The sequence below is a fragment of the Colius striatus genome, chromosome 1 (genome assembly GCF_028858725.1).
Source record: "Colius striatus isolate bColStr4 chromosome 1, bColStr4.1.hap1, whole genome shotgun sequence".
Classification (NCBI taxonomy): Eukaryota; Metazoa; Chordata; class Aves; order Coliiformes; family Coliidae; genus Colius; species Colius striatus.
The window spans coordinates 147758069-147778406 of record NC_084759.1 but is presented as its reverse complement, the minus strand read 5'-3'; the positions used below and the strand labels follow the sequence as shown (position 1 = coordinate 147778406).

The following is a 20338-nucleotide window of genomic DNA, read 5'->3' as shown; positions in this document are numbered from 1 at the left end:
ATGTGAGTGGGTAGCTATGCCTGTATCAAGCTCCACATACAGGAGTTTGAGAATGGACCTATATTTATACAACAGTAACATCTATATTTCAAATGTCCTTTCAATGGGCAAGGAGAACAAGCCAAAAGAAGACAAAATATTTTCCTGTGGCTTCTTTCAAAATAACCTTCTTTTTCTGTATTATTATCTTTGATTTTTCTTTATGTGTATCTGTATGCATAAACATGTTTGGGTCTGCCTTCTTATTCCAAGTAATAACTTTCCTTGACCTGTGTAAGTCAAACTGAACAGCAAGGTGTATCTTTCAAGAGTACTAAATTCCTCTCAAGTATGTGGAAGTGGGCAGAAAAGAACATCCTTATTAAAAGTACTATTGAACTATAATGTCAGCACATACTAGTTGATAAGAAGTGTAGCTAGCAAGCAGAAAACATGAAGAATGCAACTAGCTGGAGATTTAAACTGGTTTCACATACTATGTGGCATTGGGGAACACAACCATAAGCCATAAAAGCCCTACTAGTTCCACTTCTTGTGGAGCTTTTGTGTTTTGCTGTTACTTTATCTCCTATGACCCAGTTTTATTTGCTACCCTTTGATAGTCCTAGGTCTCTTTCTGGTTCACTCATTTCCTATAAATTCCATTTGACCTGACTTTAGAGAAGTTTCTTCTTGGGAGCATTGGGCCATGTCTTCTATAGCATGATAAGATTGTTTTGTCTGCAGTTTTTGTTGGATTTGGTATGTCTTTATTCTCCCAAGCTTATATTAACTGTGGATTTCCTTAGTGTTTTCTTAATTCTTTGGGTTTGGTCACTTTATTTTATCTATCAAACACTGTCCCTGGAGAATCCCATTGAGAATCGTAAATCAAAACTTTATCTTTTGTTATTCTCTGTTTAAGGTTCTGCAGCCTATTTTACAGAATGCCAGAATGGTAGGGGTTGGAAGAGATCTCTAGAAATCATATAGTCCAACCCCCTGCTAAAGCAGGTTCACCTCGTGCAGGTCACACAGGAACATGTACAGGCGAGTTTGAAAACCTCCAGAGAAAGAGACTCCACACCCTCCCTGGGCAGCCTGTGCCAGAGCTCCCTCACCTGAACAGCAAAGAAGTTTTACCTCTTGTTCAAGTGGAACATTTGTGTTCCAGATTGTGCCCGTTATGCCTTGTCCTGTCACTGGGCACTACAGAAAAACAGACCAGCTTTGTTTTTCCTTCCTTTATTGTTAACTATGGAATGTCACGGGTTCATGAATTGTGTTTGAAATTAGATTATCCCATGTAGAGTACAACCTTGTAACTGTTGCCGTGCTGTATATGACAGCAATAAACCCGTGCCTCTCAGTGTTAAAAACATGCTTTATATAACAGTGAGTTTTCAGTTTACTAAACTACATTCTTGGATTATTGTTTTTTTCAGTTCTTTGCGTGTAGAATCAGCCATTTGAAATAGGCAAGACACTGCCTGTTTATAAGTTATTCATAAATCTTAGATGAAAGGGTTTAGATCTACTAGAAATCCCTTTCCTATCCCACCCCATGCTATCATTTCTCTCCAAGTCCTTTTCAATTAATTTTTCACCCAGAGGCTCAGCATAGTTAGTGAGAGTGTGAGTTTACAGTATTCTAATGCCCAGTCGTCTCCACTCTACTCAGGGCCGATAGTGCTGCCTGTTGGCGTGGGGCACCTTGAGCCCAGGCGACGGCCAATGACAAACACAACTGGGGAAGGATTAAGTGTGTCCGAATGTAACGCTTACCATTCACACAGTGAAAAGCAGCTTAGTTTGGCTTGTCTTTTAACACTGCTGGTGTCTGCTAGAAATTAGAGTAGCTAATTCCATCGACAGAGTGCCTGCAAGAAGATGAGGTTTATGCTGGTTTCCAGATTATGATGTATGGTATAGTAAGACTGAGGAGGCAGACAGATACATAAGCTTGAAACTGTAAATATCATTGCATACAAATTGTAGATGGATATGTGTATCCTTTTTTTTTTTTTTTTGGCTTACTGAAAAGCACAAACTTAGAATAACTATAGTTTTTGTTGTTGGCTATCATATATCTCAACAGACTGGTATTATTTGAAATGAGGGCCATGTGCTAAAATGCTTAAACCTGCATGGCATATATTCAAAGTCACCATCTCCCACAGATTTCTGTGCTTCAAAAGAGTCCCAGCTCACTGGTGAGATACAGGATAAAGGAAAAATATTCATCCTTTGTGAAATTTTCTTCTTAGTAGATGTGTTGTCTTCTTTCCCTTATGGGTGTGAATGAATGTGTAGGAGAGAACGGATTTTGGCAGGAGCAGGGTGAAATGCATGTGGGCAAGTGTTCAGTATCACTGGGAATGGAGAATTGCTTCCCTGCACAAATGGCAGCACAGAAGAAATCACAAAGGTAGAAAGGAGAGAAAGATGAAAAAGGATCTCAGAGCAAGTAAGATTTACAGAACAAAGTGGGGAAATGCATTCAGATCCCCCAAGTGAAAGAAGTGGCAATTCAACAGCAAAAAAAACAGGTTTAGCAGCAGTGGTTCATAGTAACACATTCTTTTATTATTGCATAATTACTGACTGCTGGATGTTCAGAAATGTGCTGACATCAAATAACCATCTTGCAACATACTACTGGTCTAAGTAGACCTTTAGCTTTATGAACCTTAATTGGAAACCAATCATTAGTCAGTACGCACATATACCTACCCTATCTGCACAGCCAGAGTGAGGACTTATAAATGATGGGGAAAGAGGGAATCGACAACCTGTGACATTGTGTCTCACAAGCTTCTGAGTTGACTCACATGCTAGAGTCTTGCAGACAATCACCCCTACTCCTGAAGTACTTAGAGGTTAATGAAGCCTGGGTTGGGAAAGTAACATGGTTTTTTACCATAACTGAGACATTTTTGCCTTGCATGGTAAACTCACTAGAGATGTGGCCCGAGTCCCTTTTCTGCTACAATACCTATGAGTGCTCCATGAATTTCTGACAGAGGGAGCAAATCCAGAATGATGAACATTGTCACGGTTGGCATTTGTAATATTTAAAACATTGAAAACACAGCGATACAAAATTGCATGTGGCTATAGCATTCATCTTCACTCACATCCTATGTCACGTATCTTAAAGTGTAAGCTCATTGGATTAGCTGACTGCTAATCATGTTTTCCACCCAATGTGGTGAGCTCAAGTTCCTGCTTTACAGTATGTGAGAATTAAACAGGAAAAGTGCTGAGACAGAAAAACCCCTCAAAAAATAGTAAACAAGAACTTGATAGATCTTAAACACTTCATATTTATTGTACATTAAATAAAACAATTTCAGTCGAATTGAGAGAGTGATGGGTTGGATTTAGGAAATCAAAACTTCTTAAGGAAGATGTGTTCAGCTTAAATCATAATGAAATACATATGTATTAATTACCTTATAGTAAAACCATATTCTGTTAAACAATTCTCAGGTGAATAAGATATGTTATCAAAGAGGTATGTATTCCAAGGATCTTATTGCACAGCTACTGGTTAATCCATGTACTTTGAATCTGAGAGAGATATGCTTTGTACCTCCGAGCATAAATTCTGACTGCCTCCTCATGTTTATAACACAGCTTCTCCTCTTTCCTCATTAAAAAAACAAAACGACAACAGAACACAGTATCAAACAGAAGATAAAGCTGAACATTACAAAACACATGTTGTCTTCATTTCAACTCCAAAACAATCCATGCGTATTCTTTCTTTTCAGTAAGAGCAGGTAGGGAAAAGATAACAACAAAAAAGGGGGTGAGGAAAAAGGAAAAAAAAAAAATCCCCACCCCACGTTTGTTCTGTCATTGCAGGAACTAAAATGCTGTCATTCTGCTACGAATTTCCAGTGCAGGTGGGAGGAAACACTGTGGAAGGACTCTCACTTCCCCTCAGTTTTGTCTGCCTGTACTTCACGCATATATGAATCAATGATATGCGGAGGCACTCCATCCATCAATAGTCTGAAGAACGAAAGCCCACCTACAAATAAGGAATAAGAAAATCTTCAAGTTGAAGGGCCCTGGAGCAAGAGCTTTGTATCTTTATCTTCTGGTGTAAGCGACAAAGATTTACTGTTGCATACTTCCTTTTGAGATGCGATAAAATTCATCCCTGTTCAAAAGTCCAGCATGACAATTAACCATCATTTAATCTCTGTAGGATGCAGAACTTTCCTGTCCTCTTGCACAGGGTGAATTTCATTTCTAAGGTGTCATGTATTCAGTCATTTATCACCCCATGCAATAGCCTATGGTAAGGTTCACCTTGAATAACCCTTCTGGATTTCCATCAGGCTGGGTGAGGTATAGTCAGAGATGGAAGTCAGCCCAGAGGGAGCAGTGCAGAAAACACCTGACTATGATGAGTTGTGGAAAACATGCAGAGGCATTCAAATTATCCTAGTGTTGGGTCTTATAATGGTTTATAAGTATTTAGCAAAATATTTACCTTGTTGCTTGAAAATAATAAGTAAGATGACAGATGTAAATGGATCATACGAAAAAGTAAACCAGGATTTTAGATATAGGTGCCTTTAGACTCCAGAGAGAGGTGATGAATGTCAAAACTTTCATCTGCTGCAGAAGTCAAGAATTATTTTGGATTTGCTTTTGAATAAAAAATAGATCATATATAATCACCTTGGATCTAGAAAGCTCTAGAGTTTTCCCAGGGCTTGACAGTTGCAGTCAATATTCACTGAACAGGTATCAGAAGTACCACTCCCAGTCTTTTAGTTTGATGTGCTTTACGACTGGCTTAGCCACTGTGAATAAAAACTGAGCCAAACCTGTTTTACATCACTGCTACAGAAACCTGAGCTTATAAGAAAGCCCTTGGAAGTACTCAGTGTTTTCTTTGGTGTTCTGGAAAAAGGGACAAGGCAAAAAAGTTTTTGAAGACATTTAATAATTTTACCAATCCAAGACAAAATACTTCTTTCAGTACCCAGAAAGGCATCTATGTAGTGTCCAACACACCAAGGCTGGGCGTCCCAGATCCAACTGATGTAGAAGCAGTAATTTACTACAAATAGTCCACACTAGGAGTGAAATTTCATGCCATTGAAAAAAATGTCATGGAAACTCAACACATGGGCATTTCTGTTAATTTCATTGAAATCAAAAGGACATTTGAAGACACAGTGGGAAAAAGATAAATATTTTGCTAAAAACATTAGAGTCCGCCCTTTCTCGAGGCCAAGAGGGGGCATTTGTTGTGAGAAAATGACCCTCCATTACTATTCCTCTTCCAAATCTGCACAATTATTCTGTTCTGCAAGTTGCAAAAACACCCACTAATAACTTCACTTACCTTCTGAGCGTTTTCTGGAACACACCAAAAGCTTTAAAGCAAAATCACATTGCTAGGATGAAGGAATCACCATCTCTGAAAGCTTCAGCTAAATGCAACTGAGCTGATACTTACATACAACATTTATCCTGAGTACAGAGGTTAGGAATTTGTGACCTTTATTAACACAAAGATTATCCAATGAAAGTGCTATTAGTTAATAGTGATTATGAGACTGTGCTATCTCATTTGACACCATCGTTGTTGCAGAACTGTTCGCTCCCAACCTTAGAAAGATGCACAATACAGACAAATAAAAAGCATGCTTTTTGGCATTCTTTCCCACTCATGAAGTGCAAGTTGTGGTACGAGTCATTCATTTTTAAATGAAATTAGCTGTGGAATGAATATTTCATTTATACAGAGGTATACTCCTATAAAAAAAATAACTGTCTGTAAATGTAAAATACTCTTTTATTGCTTGCATTTTATTCATGCTAATTAATTGTTCTAACTCATGCACTGTAAAATTCCATTGAAACATGCACTATTGGAAGGTAGTGGGATGCAATACTAAGAGGAATTACCCTAACAAGCAATTATTTAAAAAACCTGGATTCATATGCATTAAAACTGTCATGCTACTCATGTTAAAACACATTTTCATTAAGTGAAATAATGAAAATCATGCCATACTAGGCAGACATTGTATGACGTGTAAACAGACATAAGCTTCATATGCAAGAACCATATGAAAGCTTACCTTAGATGGCAATATACATTCAAAAATCCTTACTGTGCAACTAAGGGAGAGAGAGAAAGAGAAGTAACAATTTGATCGCAAACACAAAAGTAGAGAGAAAACGTTGAGTGAAATTATTCTTACAATTATATCAAGATGATGTTTTAATCCTTAGTCATGTAAAATATGTAGGAATAGAAGCACATGAAGAGTGAAAGGTAGGGATCCAGTTCCACTTCAAAATGATCATTAATATGTAAATACTATATTAATATGTACAAGTAACTATAAATCCTGTAATTAGTCTAAAATATCGATTGGAACCAAATTATGCAACTGGTGTTTATGATAAAAGTTTCCAAACGTAGCTTCAAAGAAGGTAACACACACACATATATATATATAGTATTTTCCACCAGGGAAAAAAAGCACACACATAACACTGAAGCATATATATATATATATATGTTGAAACTCTATAAGGCAAAGTAATCAAGTACAGACTAATTACATACACTGTACACTAAAGTATATACTTTGTCACATGTCCACATATACATAACTTAAAGCATGCTTTTTGCTCTGTAGGAGCCCTTACCTTTAATTAAACAGTTTGACTCTATTAAACATCCATATATATACATTTGAGTATGCATATAAAAGCACTCCATTTTGCACCTATTGTAGTCTTTTAAGAAAAATACCTTAATACTTAAAAAAACACAGGAACATTATCTTAGTCTGACTTCTTAATATGTTTTAGGTTTGAAATAGTAAATTTAGATGCATAACATACTGCACTTTGGTTTCTGGGCATCTCTGTCCTTTTAAAACTGCATGGTCAATCTTCTGGATTTTGGCAAGGTTACAGGCAAATACTCTTCTATAGAAAAAGCCAAATTCTCTGAGTTTAAAATAATTTCTAGAGGAAATGAAGTTATGTGTTTGTAGGTAAAATTTTTCATTGATTTAAATTAGATGAAGATTTCATCCTTAGATTATGTAATTCAGGCGTGGATTACCATTCTGAGCCCTAACTTGTAACCAAAGACTGATCTGTAATAAAGAATGCCTTCTAAACACAGCACATGACTTTGTGATACTTCTTGCAATAATTCTACAAACTAACTGAGAAGGGGTTTTTTATGAGATACAAATTTCTGTCTCCTGGAGGTCTAAGTGTTCTGAGCAAAGGCTGTCAGTGTCATTAAATTAATTCTTTATAGACACAAGTGGTTCTACGCCCAATGACATAGCCAAAATATGTCTAAAAGCTTTGTAACTTTGATATTAAATACCCATATTCTTGATTAATTTGGCCTTCTTTGCTCATGTGACATAGACATTGTATGCCATGAGACACTTGCTGTTTTAATCTTAAAAAAAAGCAAATAAATACACACTTTGCATGCAGAAAATGCATTTGCATGTGGAAAGAGAGGAAGGGAATGAAATGGAATGTCCAGAGACATATGCTTAATTATAAACCTGATTATTCCCCGCCAAGAAGAATGGTTCTCCTGGGTTAATTACTCCATGATATATCACTGCAGAATCAGAATATTTATAGTGGTATTTATTCGCATTTCAAATTCTTCTCAGTTGATCTTAACACCTCTTTAAAAAATATTTCTCTTACAATATCTCTGCTACCATCAACCTGTTAGGGTGATCCCAAACCTTGATTTCACTCTTAAGATAAACATTTGCTGAAGCACAGCACTTTGAGTCTTTCCATTGCCAGCAGTGAAGCTGGTAAGGAACCATTTCCTTGCTAGTTGGTAACAGGAGATTTACAGTCATACCTAGGGATCTACCTCAGCAACATTGAGATATATATATATATTATTTTCCATAGTGAAATGAGTATGAAACCTGTATCATGAGACTGTATTTATGCATTGTCTTTCAAGATATTTGAGATAAAGATATTCTTTTCTCGGAGATCTATTACATGACTTTTTTACAGCATGCTTATATTTACCAAAAAAACGCCATTGTATGCCCAATTGCACTGAGCAGCTCATATATTTCCTGTCTTTAAGTTCACTTACTAAAACTTTAAACAGCAAGACAAAGTACTGTATATCTGAAATAATTTTTTTTGAGGATGGAATAAGGTACTGTTATTTTCATTATTGTGCTTATAACTTATCACTACAACTTTTTTCAGGAAGTGAATGTTATGTTTAGTAACAGCTAGGGTTTTTAATTGTACAGCTAAATACTGTAAACAACTGGCTCAAAAAGCAGAAAATTGTAGCATACTGGTAGTAATAATAATAATAATATAATAATAGCCACAGTATTCATTGGTATTCAGATGTTCAAGCACTATTCAAAACCAGAAATCCTAGACTGTTCTGTGAATACTTCTTGACATTTTTAGGACTAAATATGTAGTATGTGTGATAAATTTCAGTCTCCAATACCTCAGAAAAAGATGCAAAAAAGAATTTCTAGCCAGCACAAGGAAAATTGTCTTACTGCAATATATACTCTTACGTGGCATAGAGTTCATTATCATGTGTTACTATCATACAATCATAGAATGGTAGGGTTGGAAGGGACCTTTAGAGATCGTCTAGTCCAACCCCGCTGCAGAAGCAGGTCAGCCTAGGTCAGGTTGCATAATCTGTAATAATAGCAGCATATCTAGTACATTCACCATGGTAGCATAGCCTTGAATCTGCTGGTCTTATTCAGGAAACATTCAACTGTATCTCATAATTTTACAAATTCAGACCTTGATTATATGTGCTGGAATAAAACCGAAACATTTTAAACCTATGCATATGAAGAAACACACACACACACACACACACACACACACACTGTAATCTGTTTCCAGCGACTCAGAAATCCTCTTCATCAGCGTGATCAGCAGTCAACTGAAGAGCTCTCCTAAATGAACAAACAGGCTGAGAAACTTAAGAGAATGATAATTCAATACGTAAATCACTAGAAGAGTGAAATAAGATGTAACCATGTTTTTGTGCTCCAGCTATTTAATATTCATTTGTATTTGTCTGTATCATATACCAAGCCCTGAGCCTACCCTGGTTTGCCAAGCTGCAGCTGCTGTACTCACTTAATTCTATTCCCTTTGAATTCATCAGTTGAACTGCCAGTCATGTTAAAAGTGTCAGCCCTGGACCCTGACACCAGCTGTCCTGTGTATAAACCCTGAAAATCATTAGTCTAAGCAATCTTCAAAAAGGAGTCTAAAGTAATGGCTAAACTTCTGCCAGAATTGAGAGAGGAATCTCAGCACGCGTGACCACTCACAACCCAAACCATTGGGAGCTTGGTGGGAGGAGGTAGGACTGGACCCAGTCGTGGTTAATATGGAATCAGGTTCAGAAACCCAACAATTAACTAGATGAAGTGGGATTTAGGTTAATGAAGCAGCCTATCATATAGCAGAAACAACACACATCCCAGGTGGGATCCTATCAGCTTGCATTTTTCAGGACTACTCCCAAGTGCAACACAAAACTAAAGTATCGCTCTGAGAAAAATGTCTGTGGCATAGTATTCCATTTTTTTTCAGTGAGTCTTTTAAAGTAAATACTACTTTCTTTGAGAAGAAAGAGGGCTTTTTGAGTCCAGAAATGTCTATGCTGCAAGCCTTTTGCAGTCAGTGGCTACGAGAGGTTTTTATTTAAAAGTGGGGAAGGATGAAGTAAATCTTGTCTAAAGGGAGTAGTTTTTACAGACTAATTCTCACTGTAGCAAAGATATGTTCAACTGCAACCCTAAGACAAGCTGTTAGAGGAACTGAGATTGTAGGATGTGCTGCAACCAGCTGATAGGATGATTAATACCACCTTCAGGATGTGATGGAAAGCCTATGCTTCTATCTAAGATTTCCTGTAGAACGAATGATTAGGGTGGTATTTAAATCTGGCTGAGGTTCTAGAGTATGTTGGTAATGTTAAGAACTGAATAAAAATCTGACACTCACAGAGCTGGAAGATGAGAATCTTGAGACATCATTTAGTGCATATCATAATCCTAACAAATCGTCCTGCTGTTATCCTTCTAAACTACTCTTAATAGCTCTTCATGCCAAAGGCCCTGTGACCTCTGCAGGAAATGTGCACCAGTGCTTCACTACTCTGACTATTGTCTCCTTTACATGTTTTCTGACATGTTACCAGGCATATATTTTTGTTTAGACTTTGCTGAAACCATTATGGAAAGAATCAGCTGTGAACAGGACAGATCTGGCAGCCTGTGAAGATAGTCTAGCATGTGCTCTTCATTTCAGGACCCTACGCTGGAAACTGGACCTATGAAAGTTAAATAAACATTTATTAGCAAAAGTCATCAGGGACATCATCTCAGCTGTACCTTGTGACCACTGTCAGGAACAGAACTGTAGCTTTTTTTCCAGGATACTTTACATCTAATTGGCTGGAAAAGGATCTAAGCATTCCTAACCTATTTCAGATATCAATCCATAAATGTAAGAAATGAAATATTGATCAAAGGGAAAAAATCTCTCCACACTTCTCTCTTAAAAACCCTACCATTAAGCAGCTTTCACTGACGGTGAATAATTTACTGAAAACTGATGCGTGTTTAAAGAGAGCATGAATGATAACATGGTGTTTGCATTACACTTCAAAACTAATTAATCCTGAAAAAAAGTTCCAAGATAACAGAAGCATCTATGTTTCACAACAGCTAGAAAGGAAATTACTGAAGAGTAATATGTAATCCAAGGCAACATTTGGAGTTTCGACTTCCTAAATTAGAGAGATATTAGTTATTTCTTAAAAATGTTTCACAATATTCTGCATATTATATATAAAAAGTAAAAAACCCAGAAGTAAACAGCTCCTTGTATTTAAAATATACTATTTGGTTGTACTACAAGCAAAGTGCTGAGAACTAAAAAATTACAACTGAGTGTAAACATGCCTAAGAAGTTCAGGGCTTGGGGACTTAGGAAGGTTAACAAAATAGCAAACAAACTTGGCCTTTCAGTATAAAAAAAAAAGGATGGAGAAACCTTCTAAGGTAACGAGGTCTTCTGTTATGCTGTGAAATAGAAAGTTTGCTTGTGATTAAAGAAAACAATCTTACTTCCAGGATAGGTATATCACCTTTTAAACACAGTGTCTTAAAAATAAATCATGACAATTAAATGAACATATTATATGTATTTATATTACATGAGTAAAATGTTCAGCTCCACAGGCCAAACATTTATTTCAATGGCTTTGTGCTAGCAGATTTGAGCTGTGGGACAAGATAATCAGGAAACACAGATAATGAAAATTGAAATCTCAAATATCCAAAATAAGATCCATAAGGATATAAAGTATTATGGTTTTCATTAAAGACTAGCATGATGAAAATAACGTAATTAGGACCATATTCAGCTGGCCTAAGTTCCCTCTAAATTCCTGAGTGAGACACTTCCTATTAAGTGGCTCTAGGCAGCTTGCTTTACTTATAACCTCAGATATAACCTTCAGAAATATTTGTCTTGTTTCACAGTTGAAACAAAAGCCTTTGGTGGGAGTTAGTCCAGCTAAATATGACCCCATCTTTTCCTAAGAAATAATTTTCTGAAAAATATGGTCCTGAGATTATTCCTTAGTAATCCAATCCAAATCCTATTGCCATTTGTGATATCAGAGTCAATGTTAAACAACCTGGAATTAATAAGATTTATCTATTAATGAAAATGCAGATGTGTCCTCGACTGTGGAAGGCTAAACTACTTTGTCTTCTTTCCTTGTATTTCCAAAATCTGTAGTTTTGAATACTTTGTTCTTAAAGAAAATACAGCAATTGTATTAACTGGCTTGTGTCCTTGAGAACAATACTGCTTTTTTGCTACATGATTTTGTTAACAGATATACTTGGAAGGAAACGTTTGGTTTGCTTGTTAAATACTTTTAAAGCAGAAAAAGTCTGCCCTGAACTAGTCTTCCTTCCTTCTCTCTTCCTTCCCTTGCCATTTTCTTCAGAGATCTCTTATCCAAGATTACTTTAATGTTTTCCGCAAGACCTATATGCTGAGTCTTACCAGAGTTCCTCAAGTAAGTGGCACAGCTCTGAGAGTTCCATTCTACCACTTTGTCACTTGTGAAAAAGCCCTTGCAATCACTGAAGAAGAGAATTAGCATGGGGGGCAGAGGTGTGTAAAAAGACAATATAGCATAAGCAGATCATGTTGGTCTTCAAATTGAAACAAAAGAACAAATGTTTAATTTTGTCCTGACCAAGTTAATGTTTCCATCTGGGAAAGTCAGAAGTGTTGTTTGAACTCCCTTTTACATTTGCCTTGCACACTTTAGACTCCCATGTAGATGGTGTTCAAACAGGGCATTTGAAATGTTTTAAAAGCCTTACCTTTTACTTCCAATTTGCAATCAACTTCTGCCTCTCCAAGTTTATTGACTGCTCGGCAGCTGTAAGTACCTCCATCGTAGGGACTTGGTTTGCGGATCTCCAAGGTACACACACCTTGGTTGCTGAACATTCGGTACCTTGGGTCATTCATTATAATGACTTTGTTTTTCAGCCAGGTTATTTTGGGCTGTGGCAAAAAGAAAGGAAAGACCAAATGCACAGAGCTGTGAACTGAAATATTTTGCCTCTTTTTGTGATGTTCAAAGCTGAGTAATCCAGAAATGATACAAAAGATATAGTGATAGCAAGGAAGCTGTAATTCTTAATTGAAACAAAAACACAGGCTGCATCATGTGTCTGGTTTTAACATGATTTTTTCAGTGCAGCTTCCATCATATAATTAAAGTCAGAAGTACAAGCCTGTTACCAATGTAAGAGGTGCTGTGTAATGACAGGAAACATCTGAGAACTGCTAGCTTTTGACACCTGATTACTCTAAGTCAATAGTTTTTCCACAGTAATTTGCACAGGCAGAAGCTATGAAGAGTGAAAAGCAAACATGTTCTTAAATACTCTGCAGTTCTCATTTTACTAGGTCAGCCTAGTTTCTTACAACAGAAAAATAGATCACAAAAGGACACAACTGAAAAGAAACTGGAAAACGCATTTTACAGTCCAGTCTCAGAGTCAACGTCGTCCCCTGAGTATTCCTGCATTTTGCTTACTTAAACATTATTAAGTCTTTGTAGAACAATTTTTACTTTATTTTAGTAGCAACCTTTCCTGATATATTAACTATACAGCTATTGTCAGTGCCAGCTTTGTCCTGAGGTTCTGCTCTTTCACCGAGTTATGTGTAGACTTAGTAACTATTATAATGCCTATAACACAGATAAGTAGGTATTTCTTTTGATTTACAGCCGACACCACTCTCTTTGCCTTCAACGTGGCTTGTAAGACAAATAGTAGAAACGATATCACCATGTTTATTGTCAGGTTAAACTTTGTCATGTCTACTAATTATGGGCTGTGCTGTACCTTGGGGTTGCCTCGAACACTGCAGTTCAAAGTAGCATTGTAACCAGCTACAGCATATGTGTTGACTAGAGGCTGAGTAAACATCGGCCGTTCACTGAAGTCAAAGTCGTCGTAAACTGGATATTTGTAGACTTTACCTATGAAATGAAAATGAAACATTTATAGAAAGAATGTTGACATGTAGCTAAATCCCCAAGCATTTTAAACAGCTACTAAGAGTCAATTCCGATCTGTGCTGCTTTAGGTACCAATGTGACTCTAGTAATTGCACTTGTTGGGGAGGCTGAAAGTGAGCCTTCAAAGTGATTATAGGCCTTGGTAGTGCTATAGAGTAGATATCTGAGAGTTTCTCTCTGTTTCCTGAGTAGGTGATATACAAAATATTACGTATTTATTCTGTACCTTTACCTGCATGCACTGCATGTTACAGAACAGGACAGATCCTCACTGAAACACCGTGCCTGCATGCCCCTTGACAAACCTTATTCATTCTGTTGCCAATTCCTTTCCACATTTTGTTCTTGTTACAAACTGGATATGAATCTAAAAATCTGTTTTCACTTCATACAGTGCACTAACAATACATACACCTGAATATATGTAGTTTCTGTACAAGGAGAAGAGGGCAGTAAAATCTAATTTTTCACTGCCTCTTTATCTTTGCTCTGTGATGGAGATTGCTGTCAATAAATTGTGTTTACATACAAACTAAGCTGACATTTAAAACAGCTGGACAGATTGACATCTGTTCCTGTGCACAGGCATCATTAAACATTTTTGCTTCATTGAAACCTGATTCAAGCTGTCACTTACTTCAGTGCAACTTAGGCCTGATAATCTCATGACAAGAGTAAGTAAGCAGTGATGAAAAGCCATTCTTATATTCATTCTTTTGTTCATTATCCCATTTCTAAAATAGAGGTCATTTTCTTTTCAAGAATGGAAGTGGGGTCTAGTATCCTGGACATTCAGTCTTTCAACCTGGCTGAATGGGTTGTACGGGTTGTCTATCCTCTGCATCATGGCAGTCATGTATTCCTTCCTTTCAGACAAATTGAAGTGATCTGCTTTTTCTTTCTTTAAACAACCTACTTTCAGAATTTTCCTCCCATAAAGGGTAAGCGTTTTTTTTTTGGTTTGGTGGGTTTTTTTTGTTTGTTTTTGGTGTGGTGTGGGGTTTTTTTTAATTTTACAATACTATTTCAAACTGACAATTTCTGAAATGTCAGGATTTCTGACAGCAGAATCAGAATTTGTCCAGCTCCATCTGCAAGAGATGTGAAGCAGGGATTGTGCTTTTCTATTGGATCCTACCTAAACTAGATGGAAGTACTTGCACAGCTGATGCCAAGTCTCCACGGGGATGCAGTGACCCACTGCTTCTAACACAAATGCTCTTGTACTCCTCTGCCAGCTCTTGTTAACTTATATCTGCCAGTGTTTACATGAATCTGAGATCCCAGATCGCAGAACACATCAAAACATAGGGAAAAATGTCACAAAATCACAGAATCTTAAGGATTGGAAGGGACCTCGAAAGATCATCTAGTCCAAAACCCCTGCCAGAGCAGGACCTCCTAGAGTAGGTCACACTGGAACTCATACAGGTGGGTTTTGAATGTCTCCAGAGAAGGAGACTCCACAACCCATCTGGGCAGCCTGTTCCAGTGCCCCATCACCCTCACAGTGAAGAAGTTTTTCCTTCTTTGGAATCAATTACATTCTAGCTTGTACCCATTGCCCTTTATCCTGTCATTGGGCATCAATGAGAAGAGCCTGGCTCCATCCTTCTGACACCTGCCCGTTACATATGTTTAAACATTAATGAGGTCTCACTCAATTAAAAAAGTACAAGAAGTCCCAATATGAAATGTTCTTGCTGTTACTTGTACCTGATCTTGGGGCTAGGAACACATCTGAGTGCTTTAGAGATACGGCCTTTACCTCTCTTGACTTCCAGCCTCTGAATACACCCCTTCCCTTTTGAAAAGGAATGGATAATTAACTAACCATCCTTTGCAATCAAAGCGCTCTCTTTGGTCATCGTTGCATCCTCACTGAGGCCACACATGTTTTCAGCGAAGATCCGGAAGTAGTATTCATTTCCTATGATGAGCTCGTTAATGGTGGCACTGGTGCGGTGGTAGTGCTCGATCACCGTGAACCATTCCTGAAAGGCACAAATGAGACTGTAAGCTTCCCTGTAGCACCTCACACCTCTCAACCATTACCTGTTTGGAAGAATCATCCAGCTTGTGGGAGTAAGGTTTATATTTGAAGGGAATGCTAATGAATATTTCATCTAGGTGGATTTGCTTGTGCAGGGGGGTTAGACTGGATGATCTCTGAAAGTCCCTTCCAACCTCTACCATTCTCTAAACTCTATGAATACTAAAAATGGTTAAGCTAACAATAGATATTAAAATGAGTGATAATGAGAACACCACAGGTCTCACTGCTGAGCAATGAAGGCAGAATGGAAAGTAAACTCCACTGAATTGCTTCCCTCTCTGAGCTGGAGGGATTCATCTTAGGAAATGCAATATTACAAAGGTTGTATTGTGTGAGACGAGACAGGGTTCTTCATTCCTAGTTGGCACTGCTGACAGAGAAGGTACTGCTGCTGGTAAGAAAACTGCAAGCTGGAGTGGAAAAGTAGTGACAAGCATTAGTCTGCAGTAACATGTACTAATGAGAGGCCAATGCATTAGTCTACTCCCTGTTCATAAGAAATGTATTTTATTTTATGCAAGTGGTCCTCTGATATCTGAAAGCTCAGATGGAAAGGTGGGTTTTTGTGTTTTAGTGCTTTAGTCTTGCAACAGTAACAGGGCATGAGAATTTTATCCTACTATATAATATCTAAATGGCAGATGGGATGAAAGAGGGTAATGCAATTAAAAATGCAATTAATATAAAGTGGGTTTGCTTTTCTTTGCTCTGCTCTACGTAGTTTTCTTGATTTATAAACATGAACTTGGGCTTAGTCCCCTGTGCTACAGTTTACATTGATATTTTGTCATCTTTGGAGCCAAAGTGCACTTTGGGAAAACAGTTTTCTGTGCAAGGCCAACTGTGCCAGAATTTAAAATTCACCACCACAGAGAGCCTGAAGAAACTATGACCTGAATGATCTATGACACTCTGAACTCTTGACACTGCTGCTGTTGCTTTCTCCTTAACACAGTAATTTAGAGAAAGGAGACATCATTGTTCTGGTCACTATATAGAGACTGTCTCTTCTTACAGTCAGAAGAGAATGAAAAAATGAAGGATTGGAAGGGAAATAGTGACATAGGAAGAGTGAACTGATCAGACCATGAAGCAGAGCAACATATTTTGGTCATCAGCCAGCTGAACATGAGCCAGCAGCGTGACCAAGTGGCCGAGAAAACTAAGAGCATCCTGGCTTATATCAGAAATCGTGTGGCCAACAGGACTAGGAAGGAAATCATCCCCCTATATTTATCACTGATGAGGCCACACCTCGAATACTGTGTTCAGTTTTGGGCCCGTCACTAACAAGACGGATATTGAGGTGCTGGAGTGTGTCCAGAGACAGGCAATGAAGCTGATGAAGGGTCTGGAGAACAAGTCTGAGGAGAACTAGCTGAAGGAGCTGGGGATGTTTAGCCTTGAGAAAAGGAGGCCAAGGGGAGACCTCAGCCTCTACAACTCCTACAATTCCTAGCTCTCTACAACAACCTGAAGGGATGTTGTAGTGAGGTGAGTGTTGGTCTCTTCTCCCAAGTTGCAAGCAACAGGATAAGAAGAAATGGCCTCAAGTTGCGTCAGGGGAGATTTAAATCAGATATCAGGAAGAATTTCTTCACTGAAAGGGTTATCAAGCATTGGAATGGACTGCCTAGGGAAGTGGTGGAGTCACCATCCCCAGAAGTATTTAAAAGACATATAAATGTGGCACTTAGGTACTTAGTTTAGGGATGGACTTGGCAGCACTAGGTTAATAGTTAAACTCAGTGATCTGAAAGATCATTTTCCAACATAAATGTTTCTGTGATTCTGTGATATTAAAGTGGAGGGATTTGGGGAGCAAATAAAGTGGATAAAGTGGAACTGGGGAGCAAAAGATTCCTTTAGATAAGGCAGCTCCCAAAATATTCTCCTAGAATTCTAACGTTTGAATCTGCAGTAAGCGTAGGAATCCAACTAGCATCTTTTAAGGAAGTGTAAAGTCGATGTTAGTTTAAAGAAGATAATAAACATGTCTATATTGCACTTTTCATCGGTAGATATGAAAGCAGTTTATGAACTACATATGTACCATTTTGCCAGGGGCATTAAGGAGTGGCAGTGACTTACACGATGTGATGTTATAGGTTTGAAATCAACAGCACTACCTTTTGATTCAGATAACAACTTACTTATTTACTTTAGAATTACTATTTTTGTACTTTATTTTTCTCTACAGAGTCAAAGGAATCCCTTTCCTTTGTCCTCCTCTTTGGCAACATCTGAAAACATTTCCATTTCTAATCTTGGAATACAGTGAGCAGAAGATTTTTAGAGGTGTCTTACAGATTTTCTGAACACTGACTAATCAGTGCTTTGTCCACCTACATCAATTTAAGCATGCAAAGCTTTTTATTTTTAAAAGGGAGAATTCATGAGTACATCAGCCTTTTAAACTTCTCCTTATTACTTACCATACTCTTCTTATCTGCTTTTTGAATAGTGTACCCAGTAATGGCAGCATTACCATCATCTTTTGGTGGCTTCCATGATAAATTTACATTCTCTCCCCAGACCTCCTCAATAGTGACAACCTCTGGTGGGCCTGGGCGATCTGTAATGAAAATGTGGCAACTGACATTTTCCACTGTTTGTTTTCTCTGTCTCTCTCTTTCCTATACACGTCTTCCACTTAGTTTGTTTTCTCTCTCTCTTTCTTACAACACACACACGTCAAAACCAATGTCAAAAGAAATCTGAGGCTGCAAAATATAACTTTCCCCAGTTAAAACTGGTCAGAATTATGAAAAACTTAACTTGATCACTGTCAAGAAAGACGCTTTTGGGGATTCCTCTATTTTCCTATAGTCTTGGATTGACTGGAGTCTGCTTGTGTGGCATGCATTTATTTCTGTTTCTCAGAACATACCGACAATCTGAATATCTATTGTAGCTTTGTCCTGCAAATTCTCTACTTCCACTTTCATGTCATATTCTCCAGAGTGGCCCCTTTCTGCCTTTCGGATGAAGATGATAGTGTCATTTTCCGTGTTGCGGATGTTGATATCATTCTTGTCGATTGGAGAACCATTTTTCTCCCATGTTACTTTTGCTCTTGGTTTTCCCTGTAAGAAGCCAGGAAATAATTTTTATCTGATTTTGGGAGAGAAAAGAGTGGGTCAAAAAATGAGTTTATTTCCCATTTTTCCCAAATGGGATATAAAAACCATTCTGAAATAAAATGAGAATTCATTATTAAATCATACAGCATTTGAGATGCAATCATACTAATTCACCTAAAATATTTGTTTTGAGTTTTTTTTCCATTCAGGAGACTGAAAAGATTTGCACATTCTGGCTAAACTGTACAATTAACTTTCAGGCTAAATTTTACAATTAATTTCTATTTCACCCTCTGGAAGCACCTACATTGTCAGTGAAAGGGGAAAGTAGTGGACCAAAGTCTCTTTCTTTGGTTGTTAAGTAGGCTGGATTAACATCTTTTGTTTGCTGTTTCTGTAGGGCTAGTAGTGCCCTGTTTAGGTACTTAAACCAGAGTGAATTCCACTTGCTTTACCATGGAGTTTGCCTTCCAGAGGCAAACAATTCACCGAAACATGTAATCTCACACCATTTTGAATGCCTTAACTTACAGAACAGCCATAGAATATTCCTTTTATTTCTCAAGAGCATGGTATCTTGCAGTATATTACTGATCAAGCTGGATTATGCCCACCCAGCATCTTTAGGTGTGCAGACATGAAATAGAAATGAATTATACTGTAATTCTTGTATACAGAAGAATAAGGACCCTGCAGGTAGAGAGGTGGGCACTCTTGTAAAATGGAAATTAAGGTTAACACAATGCTTCAGGAAAAGGCATATACCCTTGGAAATAGTAATACTATAGCTGTGATTTCAAGGATTTAAAAGTTGCAGTTTCTATAGGAGATACCAAAACTATGTCCACTCTTCCCCTTCCTTTTCCTCTTTCATGACAAGAAAACAATTAAATGCTACAGTCTCACCTTTGATACCATGTCTAACTACTGACAATGTAACCATTTTGCATTTTGCTAGTGGTTATCTCGCATATAATGTCTACTGTGAGGATTTATAAGTGTCCTTGGGAACAGATGGCAAATCGGTCTAAGCTAGTTACTCAATTCATTAATAAGCTTAACATCATTTCTTTGAGACATCAAAGCAAAAGCTTTCAAGCACCTATATACTTTACTGTGCTTCCACATCTGTTTAACCATTAGCCTACCTAAGTTACATAGAACTAAGTTAAAAAGTATTAGTATAAGAAAAATTAAGTATTTTCTTGTCAGTGTTTTTAGTCCTTACCTGGAAAGGAATAACAAGATTCACAGTTTCTCCAACTCTTCGAGTATAGGTTTGTTTTAAGTGTCTTGGTAGACGGATCTTTGGAGGTTCTGAAAAAAGCCAAAAGCTTGTGTTTGATATTTATCTTCTTTACTAACTGAAGCAGTACTGCCGAGCATCAGTATAAAGAGGTGACTGTGTAGTCTACAATTCCCAGAAGTGACTAGTCATTGAGATATCTTAAATTTCTTGGTCCCACAATGTTACAACTCGGTACACCGTCAGTTTTTGTAACACCAAATACTACAAGTGGTAGGAATAGGCAAGAAACTTGA

The 20338-nt window shown here is 37.6% G+C and overlaps 1 protein-coding gene across 1 annotated transcript in view; it reads right to left on the bottom strand.

Moving 5' to 3' along the window:
- Window positions 1–3917: 3917 nt before the first annotated feature.
- Window positions 3918–20338, bottom strand: part of MYBPC1 (myosin binding protein C1) — a 47133-nt gene continuing 30712 nt past the window's right edge. The window contains 9 exon segments of the mRNA XM_061988907.1: window positions 3918–4018; window positions 6126–6132; window positions 7560–7618; window positions 12444–12630; window positions 13482–13618; window positions 15492–15651; window positions 18149–18288; window positions 18604–18799; window positions 20025–20113. Coding sequence (XP_061844891.1) covers window positions 3918–4018; window positions 6126–6132; window positions 7560–7618; window positions 12444–12630; window positions 13482–13618; window positions 15492–15651; window positions 18149–18288; window positions 18604–18799; window positions 20025–20113 — 1076 coding nt within the window.